This window comes from Limulus polyphemus, unplaced genomic scaffold (assembly GCF_000517525.1).
Source record: "Limulus polyphemus unplaced genomic scaffold, Limulus_polyphemus-2.1.2 Scaffold5940, whole genome shotgun sequence".
In the NCBI taxonomy this organism is placed as follows: Eukaryota; Metazoa; Arthropoda; class Merostomata; order Xiphosura; family Limulidae; genus Limulus; species Limulus polyphemus.
In genome coordinates this window covers 22,350-34,241 of record NW_013671550.1, presented here as the reverse complement: position 1 = coordinate 34,241, position 11,892 = coordinate 22,350, and the positions used below count along the sequence as shown (strand labels likewise).

The 11,892-nt window shown below is 37.9% G+C and overlaps 1 protein-coding gene across 1 annotated transcript in view; it reads left to right on the top strand.

Moving 5' to 3' along the window:
- LOC106473164 (protein AMN1 homolog) overlaps positions 1-11,892 on the top strand; it is a 40,461-nt gene that overhangs the window by 16,130 nt on the left and 12,439 nt on the right. Inside the window, exon 3 of the mRNA XM_013933842.2 lies at positions 2,079-2,226. Coding sequence (XP_013789296.1) covers positions 2,079-2,226 — 148 coding nt within the window. The remainder of the gene's footprint in view (positions 1-2,078; positions 2,227-11,892) is intronic.

The window sequence follows — 11,892 nt, the reverse complement described above, 5'->3', positions numbered from 1 at the left end:
GTAATTTGGTACAGTTAAATCTGTGTTACAGATATTGTACATTTCCAGCTAAAGGCAAAAGGTTTTTTACTCTGGAGAAATGTACATTATGCCAAAATGAACATGTTTGCCTTTGTTATGTTTGATGCATAAAATATCATTCAACATCTTTCATATTTTGTAACTTGGGCAATAAATCTTCATTTGAATCATGTAAATCATATAATAATTATAGTATACATTTCTAGTGGTATAAGTAGTGATAATGAGGAATTTTTTTTTTCATTAATGTACTATTAATGACATTATGTATATCAAGACTCAGTTGTTCAGTATTATACATAATTATATCAAGCATATTGTGCAATGTGTTAACTGCCAAATTAACTAATTGAATTATCTGTCTAGTTCTTTTACATTTCTTTACAGTGGTCATCCATAGAAAGGTAGTACACTTTTTAGAGATATAAGTATTATTATTATTATATATATATATATAGTGTTTCTTGCTGGAAGATACAGATGTTTTAGTCATTTTCTTATTAATTTTATATTTAAATATCCAGTGTAGATGATAATTTTAATTTATGTTTTTACATTATTTGTACTTAGGGTAATTGTGGTTAATGATATTTGTAGTTTTCTGATTAAATCATGTTGTGACTAGAGCATCAATATAGCAATACATTTCTAAGTATTGTATTTCTTCTACTGTTTAAATATTACATTAAATAAGAAAAAAGTTGATTTATTTCAAAAATATATTTTACAAAATAATATGCCAATTTCAGCCTCAGGTAAGATTTGTAAATCATTCTTATTAACCACTAGTAAACAGTTTATATTTGTATGTTCCCAAAATTCCCAATGGAAATTTACCACTCTGAAAATTCCCGGGAATTTTGCAACCGTAGTCTGGTGAGTTCATACTCACAACATCTTCCAGAAATTAGTAACTGTATAAGCAGGTGTGGATCTATGGTGGGTCCAGCGGGTGGACCTCTAAAAAAAGTTTCTCAGAAATTAATAACTATCATTTATTGTTGTTACTTGGTGTATTAGTATGTGTAGATCTTGGGATCAAAACCCTCCTCTATTTGTTTTGGAAATTCATGTTGTTCATTTGATTTAATTGAGTCACATTCTCAGGATATTCTTTCCTTGACATATTAATATTGTTAATTCCTCACAGTCTTAATTGTAATGGCCGAGGTTTTGACATCTGTAACAGTACTCTTGTGTTTGTATCCTTTGGGAGGAACTCTTATTCTCTACAAGCCTTTGTTTGTAGTTCCTGGTAGTATTTACTTTCAAGATACACTTGAAACATATATTGTCTTGTGGTTTATTAGTTCTTCTAGGCTATCATCAGCAGGAGTTGATGTTTAAATACTGCTTGATTTGACAATCTTGTAACTTCAAGATTGTGTCTTTAATTGTTTATCTGTGATTTTGGTGAATTCTAATTCCATCACTAAATGCAGAGCTTTTTTGACTTTGCTTTGTTCTAATTCCCATACCTTTGTCTGTTATGGCATCTATCAGTGAATCTATCATTTCCCCAAAAAGTGTCCTGGTATTAGAATTGGGCAGACCTTTCCAAATCTTCTGCAAGTTTGATTAGGATCTCTTCTTTCTTCTGTACCCTGTTCTGTTTTTTGCTCTGGATACTTCCTTTTGGTGTGTCACTCTAAAGCTGTTGAAAGGGTATAAATTATAGGGTAATGTTTAAGAGAGAACACCAGTTAAACTGTTACATTGGTTAAGTGAAGACTTTTTTTTTTTCTTAGAATTTAAAATGAATGGAGTGATATGCTTAATAATGATGTTGTACTTTTAGTTTGAATTATTTCAATATTTTGTTCTTTATGTATATGGGTGTGGAAGGCTATATTTGCTTCAAAAATTAAGTTGAATATTTTTAGTGTTAACTACTATTTTTTTTTTGAATGAGGGATGACCTAAATGAACTAAATGGCTATTAACTTATTTTTATTCTCTTACATCCTTATTCCTGTTAAGTTATTTAGTAATAAGAACAAATATTAGTATAAAATAACCTAACTTGGACAGTATTTCAATTTTTATTTTTCCAAAAGTTCCTCTTTAAAAACCTCCAAGTCTTAAATCTTAGTCAGTGTGATGCTGTTGGTGATGAAGGTTTAACAAATGTGAAAGTTTGTGATAGTTTGAAGATGCTGAATTTGAATGCTGAAAAGTGTCCCAGACATCGAGTTACTTCTAAAGGTAGGAAGAAATAGTGGTAAATTGACTTCATTTACTCAGTCTTTGACATCTTTAAATATTTTGTGTAAAAACATTCCATTTTCAGTTACAGTAAATCATATAATGTTTTTCATATTTAATTATAATATGATAGAGCACCTGTACTGAGTAAAAGTACTGGTTGTTTATCCCTAGACTTCATTTGTAATCATTAATGATGTCAGTGTAAAGATTCAGATTTATTATTGTGGTGCAATCATTTAATGAGATTTGGTAATAGATAAGTAAGTGATATGAAATTCGAGTTATTTTGAAATTCTAATCTTCACCATTTTCAAGACTAGGAAATATTCTCTTATCTCAACTTATCAATGGCAAGTTATAGTGTTATCACGACTTTCATCAAACTAGAAGGAAATATTTAAATGATTATATCTTGATAAATTGTGATCTAATGAAGTAGTTAATACATGTACCACCAGTTGTGTACAATATAACATTGTATCATCCATTTAGAAACTTTTTCCCAAATATATGTAGTAAACCTCCACTGAGCTTCTTAAGGTATGGATTTTATTATTCAAAAGTGAAGTAGATTAATTCATGTACTTTAGCAGGTTTTCAAATTATACCTAAATTGGTGTCTAACTTATTTGAAACTATACTTAATGCTTTTTATGGTTTATGGTATTATTTAGCATATATGTACGTGTGTATGTAGATAGTACAGCCCTATAAAAATAACCTGACTAAGGAGATCTCAGAATCAAGGAAATCAAATCAAAAGAGACAGTAGAGGAAGAAATAGAAGCTAAAAGAGCAAACAAAAGAGGAATAGGTATATCCACCAAAACCATTGGAGTTGTGATGAAGAACCATAATGAAGAGGTGAAGGGCAGAGATAAAATTAAGGTGTAGGGTAAAGACAGATGAAGATGAGCAGATAGCTGGAAAGAAAAAGACAAAAGAATGAAAAAGATGAGCATGCCAACCAGACAAAGGACACAAAAGATTGGTGTTCAAGTTATGCCTTATCTGACATGCTGGCAGGTGGAAACGTATTCTGCCTCTCAAATAATACCTCTGCTCCTCATTATTAGGAGTTGTAAGGCAGAGTTTGTAGTTAACCTAAATAGATCAATGTCCCCTGCAGGACAGGATAAGTCTACAAACTTACAATTCTAAAATCCAACATATTGTTTTTCTTACACTAAACTGTTGGAAGACTCCCAGGATCACCAACTTCTTTGATGATGAGCTGGAACCATTGTTAGCATGCACATTGGTTTGATTGTTGGTTTCTACACTCATCCCTGTTGTTGTGGGGATCTTGAATTTCCTTGACTCCTATGGGGTCATAGTTCTGCCCCTATTTGAGGGTCCCTACCCCCAAAATCAGCCCCCATATCATTGGTACCCAGAATAGATTCTGTCCATATCCTAGGGTTCCACTGCTCAGTTGGACTGCCACCAGTGGCATTGGTGATTATTGTATGCCTTTGGGGTCTGTGGGGCTCAGCTCCTAGAATTTTTGGACGTGTGATAATCTTAACCATGGATCCATGAGCATATAAACCCTTGAGTCAGAGTTTCTCTGCTGCCACCTTGTCTAGAGTTCCATCTGTTCATGAATGCCTCACTTCTGGGATGGGGTGCTTATACACAGTGTCAGGAATTTCAGAGTCTGAACACAGACGATGAGGCTTCTTGCTCTTCAAAAGACAATGCCTCATAATCTGGGCACAATAAGGGGAAAATTGTCAGGCTTCACTCTGACAATTTTGTGGTGGTGTCTTGCATTTTTTCATCCAGAAGGCACTTGGTTTAGGGCTCCTTGTTTTCGAATCTTGAACCTCCTTTCTTGGGACCACTCCTCTCATATTACTCTACCAGCTTGCCATCTTTCACAGGTGATGACTGTGGTAGCAGATCAATTGTCTCAACCACAACAGAATAGGTGTTGCAGTGCTAGATTCTGTTGGATTGGCTCTCATGGTGCAACTCTAATTGATGGGTTGGCCACTCATTGGAACACCCAACTACTGCCAATTTGGTCTCCAGTACCTCACCTTCAGGCTTTGGCAATCGATGCATTCTGTCAGGATGGGATGGGATTACAACTGTAGGCCTTCCCTCCAATTCATATGTTACTCAAGTTACTAACTATGATTTGTTCCAACCCATTGTTGGGTCCTGTTGATAGCACTGGATTGGCAGCTACACCCTGGTTTCTGCTTCTGCAGTACCTTCAGGAGTGTCCACCATTTCCACTTCTGTTTAGGCCATCTTTGTGGAGGCAGTCATGATCTGACATGGTACACTTGGCTATCCAGAAGCTCAAGCTTCAGGCATAGAGGTTGTGCAATCTTTTGCATGGCATCTGGGTTTCATTTTAAAGGTTGCCATGTGTCTGTCTCAGTCTTTGCTTAGTCCCGCAATAGACATTTTTGAACAGAAATGGCACATATATTGGCAATGGTGTATTGAGAGGAGGTTAAAATCACTTCAATTAGAAGTATCAACCATAACTTTTTTTTTTACCTGACTCTTTGGCAAGGGGTTTTGCATCTTCCACACTCACACTGTATAAGGCGGCCTTATCAACTACCATTTGATACTCACAACAAAGTATTTTTGAAGTCCCCAGCACTCTCTAAATTCCTCAAATCACTTTGGGTCCTTTGTCCCAAATGACCATTCCAATCACCTGACTGGTATATTAAGGTTACCTTACATGCCCTTTCTCAACACCTGTTTGTGACCTTATTCTCATATGCCATATATCATCTTTATCTGAAGGTTTATTTTTCATTGCTGCTGACCTACAGACATCACCAGTTGGAGATGTTTGCGCTGTTTGTCCACTGAATGTTTTATTTTACCTACATCCTCAGACTAGTTCTTTTTACCCAAGACACTGTGAGACAAAGAAGGGGATAAATCCTTTTCACTGATTCATCTGATCACTATTTCTCACTTCTGTGACCGATCAGAATTCGATCATTGTAATGTTCAGTGAGGGTTTTGTTGCCCACACAAATGCCTTTATAGATGCTAGGCAACGACTTTTTATTCTGGGCTCTTTGAATGCAAGTCACGACTAATCAGATTCGTCACATTTTCTATGTCTTTAGCAGCTTGGTTGAATTGTCTGCTGGAGGACATTGTGCAGACTGGTATGTGAACCAGCCCTCAATACTTTTATCTCACATTATTTGCATGATCTGGCAGTATCTTCATCTGAGAGTTTTCACCTACCCCCTGTAGCTATTTTAATCACTTCTGCTAGATTATACAGAGGGGTAAGTATTTTCATTGCTACTTTTCAGGGTCCTGTACCTCGTTTTCTCAGTACCCCACTAATGGCAAGTGTTGCCCAGACAGGTGTGCTTTCATCAAACCAATTCTGCACTAGCAACCACTAATTCAATATATTTTATCTAGGTTTCAATAGGCTCTGTAGAAATGAGGTGTTCTATAAGACCATCTAGAGGTTAACTGGGTGGTATTGCTGTACTATGCTCGAACACCACTCATGGACTATCATGACTAAGGCATAAGGGGATCCTGCCTGTCCCTGCCAATCATAGGATTAAATAAATCGAGGTCAGTTTGCTTTTAAAAATTTAGCGTACTTGGTTCACCTATTGCATTGTTTCCAGAGAAATGTTTCTCTGGGCTCCCCAATGGACATTACCCCCAGATTTTACTAGTGGAGCTAGGGAGTCCTTAACGCACCCTGTTTCCAGTCACTGGGGTGCTGGACAGAGGATTTTCCTCCAGAGTGTTGTAGTGAATTCTTCCACTCTTGGAGAAAAGGGTGAAGTTGTGGGCTCTCCTATCCGGGCTCCTGGGTGTTTTTTCCCCAGATTTTGGTAGGAGAGGCACCAAAATGTGCAAGTGCCTTCTCATAATACCAGTTCAGATTTGATGCTCAGCTATCCGGATGGGTTGAGCATAGCTTTATTTTGATCAATATTGGTTTAGTACATTGTTCATGGAAGAGGGTCCATTTTCTCCTCATAATTCTGGAGGCAAGTGGACTTTACCTTGCCCATACAGTTGGGGAGAGAGGATGAGTGCTCATAATTCCAGACCAGATGAGTTCTGTTTCCTCAGGTTGAGTATGGCATACAAGATCCCATCATTCAGAGCCTGGGGTGTTGTCTTTCAGTGATTGAAATAGGCCAAAACAGTGGAATTTTCAGAATGGAGCATGATGTGTTGATTCTGTACCAGTAGAAGAAATTGAACCAAAGCACATCATACTGCCATAAGATCCAAGATGTTGAAATGGTAATGCATTATGATCTGAGACCAAAAGCCTCTTGCTGAGTGACCAATACTCCCTACCTTGGAGAAAAGCATCTGTGATTTGATGCAAGTCTGGATGAGGTGGAGGAAGCAGTACTCATTTCATTGTACTGTCCTTGTAAAACCACCAATGCAGATAGCATGTAAGGGAAGAGTAACTGGGAGGCCAAGGGATCCTGAGGAAGATTCTGTGGGCCATGCAGAGACCCCTAAAGAGAACACATATGTACCCAACCCAAAGGAATAATGTCTTCCATAGAAGCCCAAGTCCTCAAAAGCAAAAAACCTTTTCTGCAGAAACTGAGGATGCAGTAAATCTATGGAGAATTGAAAGCACTACTGAATGAAGAAGTGGAGAAAGATGGGGCCGGATGAGAGGGGTGTTGAAAAATACACCCAAGTTGATAAAATAGTGTTTAGGCAAAAGAAAACTTCACCAACTTGAGAATCCAACCAAAACAGTTACTGTCAGTAGCAGATGTGTGTGTTGAGAAGACTCCAGTTCCGAAGGAGCTAACAGAAGCCAGAATCCATATAGTGGTGTAAACACAACTTTAGAGCATGCAGAAGTAGGGTAAAAGCTGTGACCACCCAATAAAATGAATACAATGCTGAAGCAAGCCCAAAAGACCAGGCACAAAACTGATATACAACCCCGTTGTGAACAAACTGAAGATAGCATTGGGACTGTTGAGAAATAGAAATAGAGAGAAAGGCATTCAAGACGTCTACCTTGGTCATCCAAAGTCCTGGAAAAAAAAATACCATTGCGTGTGATAAAGGACTCCAGGAAGAACTAGAAATTGGTTGAGGCAGGACAGATGGATCATAGGAAAAAATCTGGAGAAAGTTAGCTGACAGGCTTGTTAGCTCTCTGTGATAGAAAAGTCAGCACAACCTTGGATAGACTCGGACAATTAGCTGGATCCAGAGATAATAGGAAGGAAAATGGTACCCGAGACAAAGGTGGAGAAAAGTGAAAAGGATGAAAAATCCTTATGACAAAACTTGGATCAACCAAGAATCATTAGTGAATAACTGTCACAGGGGAACAAAATCAGCCGAACTTTCCCCCAAAAGGCCAGAAACCATCTGAAAGTCACTGAAACTGCTGGCAACAATGAACTAGACTTCATTGTCTAGAATGGCAGAATTTCGAAACTAGTGGCAGGAACTGGTAAATCTACTTTGCAAAAAAAAAAGAGAAAGAAATGAACACATGAAAAGAGCACAATTGAAAGATGTCTGCACTCGATTAATTCCATAACAAGCAGTGATAGTTTGGTAGAATTGAATAGAGGAGTCACACACATCAGGAGGGTGTGTCACACTCCTATTGATGGATGTTTGTCACATGATGATTTACATGCAAGATGCAGTTGAACCAGGTTGATTGGAGTATGTGGGAGTCCATGCAAAAAAATTTCCATATAGAAGGCAGCACTGAACGAGAATAGCTATACGTGTGAAAGCATTGTAAGTCCACAGACATGCCACGTGGGGGGGGGGGGGCTTAAGAGAAGAATTGAAGTTAATGTAAAAAAAGAAAAGATGATAATTTATATCAGAAACTATAACTGAAATTAATTTTAAAAATTTGACTTTCTCAAAATCTAGTAAATGAAGGTAAGAAAGATAACATTTTGAATGTCAACTAAAAGCTGAAAAATAATAAGTGCAAAAGTTATATAATTTGTAATAAAAAAGAACATAAATAAACACTGCAGTGCTATGGAAAAGAACAGGGTTTTGGTATTTACACAGTGCTCAAGAGGAGTACTACGTATAGAATGTGAAGAGGTATAATCTGATGTTGATTGCATCATAGAGTGGGAAAATGTATGTTGTTACATGTAGGGGTGATAGTTAGACATATAGGTTTGATTTTTCTTGTTACAAACTTTTTAAGAAATGCCTGTCTTTAATTAAAAGCAATTTATTTTTCAAATGTATGAAATCTGTCCCACATAACCTTTGAACTCAATATCTTAATTCACTAATGATAAATCTTGTTTCATGGGCTCAAAATTGGCTTTCTGAAAATGAGTAACTATTTCTTTTTTAATCAACATATATCAAAACCTAAAACTTTATTATTTGATTCAGTCACATAATTGAAAGTTCTGTTGTACAAAATAAAGCTATGAAGTAAATAGTATATAATGTATTGTACTTTTAGATTCTTTTAAACAAAGCTTTACTGTGACAAAAGCAGTATAGTATGAACTAATGAAACAATATGCTTCGAACACTGCACAATATGAAGCATTAAGTTTTCATATGCTTTATGCTACTTTGAACAACATATGCAAAAATAATAACAATAAAACATCCCAAAATCCAGACTTTCCTCTTCATGTGTTTTCTTCATCCCACCCAATGGCAACTGTAGAAATCTTAACCATTCATGCAACAGACATTCTACTGTTATTCCTTTACATTACTTAACAGAGCACACAGTTACATATGTGATGTCTTGGATTTTACTCCATGGCAAGGTACTATCAATGTCATGGATCACTTAAGTTATCACAATCTTACAGAGGTGTGGTGACCATGGGGTAGTAACAAGTTAGCTGATGAGATTCTCACTATCATGCATCGGTTACTTGGTTCCCTTTTGCCTACTTCATTTCCCATTCAGGTCCTTCCTCATTCTGTTTCATTGCCTTCTGTGATGCTTGCATTGCCTGTGGATGATTTTAACCAGCTCATGCACCTCCACCTTCTGGCTCTTCTCTCCCTGATAAGGAACAGGAAGTTAATATTTTCTTAAAACAAAAATGTATTTCCAATAATACTTACCTCCCTCACACTACAGCTATTACTCAACTGCCAGGGTTTCTTCCTTTGCCCATCTAAGCATTGGTCTGATGTTTTCTTGTTTGCTCAGGTCTTTTATACCCCACTTAATTGCTCTTGGCAATATTTTTCTTGTGACACTCTCTGCTTACGTCAGTGCACCCTCTATCCTGGTACTGTATCTAAGCACCTCATTCAGATAATATCATCACTTTTTTTAAACTGACTCAATCCACAGTTTCTAACACTGGCTCTTGGTTGGGAGGAATGGTGGGAGAGTGTGCAAGAGAAGGTAAGTATTATTGAAAATACATTTTTGATTTGAGAAAATGATAACTTCCAAAACATAATTACCTCTACTCACACTACAGCTACAATCTCACATTAAAAAGGTGGAAGGGCTGGTGAGGGAATTATCCGTACAGAAAGCATCTGCATAGATTATGGGTGGGTCATTAGAAAATTGGCACCCTAGTGGGGGAACCACACTACATTCAGAATGGGTAAGCTCTTCACCCAGAACTTAATTCATTACTGTGGGTGGAATTTTACATGGTTTATCATCACTATTGACCAGGCCCCAACCAGTTAGCTGAGGTTCCACTGGTCAGGATTAGAATTATAAGGCTATGGTCCTTATAGCCCACGTTGGTGGCTAGAGCAATTGGACTGCAAAATATATATATATATTTACACTTATGAGTAGATCCCAACCTGTAGTCATAGAGTGATGCATTTCAAACCACTGGTATCACAAAGAGAAGGTAAGTGACACCGAAGTGGTTGAATATTGGACCTCCTTTATTTGGCCCATACACTGCAGATAAATCTCCTTGTGTTCCAGGTGCGTTTCACCTTGTGGCAGATCATTTATCAAGACCTGTCCAAGTTTATCCCACGGAGTGATTTCTCGACCCTTAGGTTTTCAGATGGCTATGCAGTCAGTGGGGTACTCCTCATCTGTGTGCTTTTGTCACTTTACTCCAATACCAAGTTACCTCTTTTTTTGGTCTATGGTTCATCACTGTCAGACCCTGCAGTGGATTTTCTCAGTCACAACTGGACCAGTTGGTTCCATTTATATTCCTTCTAAATTCATTGACCTCCTTATTGTGTGGTTCTTCTGAATTGATTTTCCTCCCCAAAACCTTGGCATTTCAAAGGGTCATTCTTCCTTTTTGCCATTTCCCACATTTATTCCTGGTCTGCTCCCGATAGATTTCTATGTCCAGTATGTGCTTTTTTGTTGTTCCATTGTCTGCATGGCCTTCTTTAGTGGTTCTCATTTCCACCTTTTCATTCCCTGGCACCTTGTCTCTGTACATTACCTTTCTTCTACCCTTATGATTTGGGATTGTCAACTGCTTCAATTGGTCTATTCCTCCCTGTCTGTTTCTTCCCAAATTCTGTTACAAGTGTCTTTGCTTAATATGGTGCACTTTCCCTTTTTCTTGGAGTCTCACCTCCTTCATCCATTGGAAGAAACTCTTCAGTCAGGCATATGGTCTACTCCTCATACATTCATCTCCCACTATCTCTATTGGGTAGCTGTTTTTTCCTCATTGGGGTATTGCCTTCCACCTGTTGCCATCCTTCAAACTTCTGTCCGGCTGTGAGTGGGTAAGATTTCTTTTCTATATATATTCTTTTCCCTTCAGGGGCATATCCCATTTAGGATTTGGATCCCACTCAGTGGTGAGCGTTGTCTGTCTAGCTGTGCTTCCTATATCTCAAATCTACATTATACGGCCAAGATGAAAAAACAAACAGTATACCCATGGCCAGTAATGCTCACTGTTGAGATTGGATGTTCCACAAGATTGCTAGTAGTTTTTTCCTTGTGATATATTTGCTTCATGAATATGCCCATTCTGGACTGTAATAACCCATGGGCTTGCATGGGTAAAGCAGAAAGGGATAGCTGCCCATCCCTGCAGTCCCTTTGATTGAATAAATTAGGGGTGGTCTGCTTTTAATATAGGGTTTTTGTGGTCACCCATTGCACTGTCTTTGGTGTTGGTGTTCCTCTGAATTCTCCACCACATTTATTCCTTTTGTTCTTCTAGTGGATTATGGGAATCCTTGTCACTTTCCAGTTCCGAGCTGCTGGGGTATCCTCCTGAATGTGATCACTTTCATTCAGTAGAGATTAGGCCAGTGGTGTTCTGCTGGTGTTGATGGTGAGAAATTCTCCAATTATGGGCTCCACCTCTGTGTAGTGGGTCCTGGAGGTTGATGTTGCACCCAGCTTCTTTGTGGTTCTATCTGGAGAGTGAGGTTGCATATATTTTACAGAAGTGATTCACTTCAGTGCAACGGGACCTGGAGGTTGATGTTGCACTCCAACTTTTGTGCAGTCCTATCTTAAGGATGATGTTTCTTTGGAGTAGATCTGTCACATTGTATTTCATTGTATTTTTAGAGGTGATCTATTTCTGTGTGGTGGGACCTGGAAGTTAGCGTTGAGCTCCAACTTCTGTGAGGTCCTATCGGGGGGAAGGATGTTGCACATATTTCCAAATATGTATGCTCCACTTCCGTGTAGTGGGTCCTGGAGGGCGATGCTGGGCC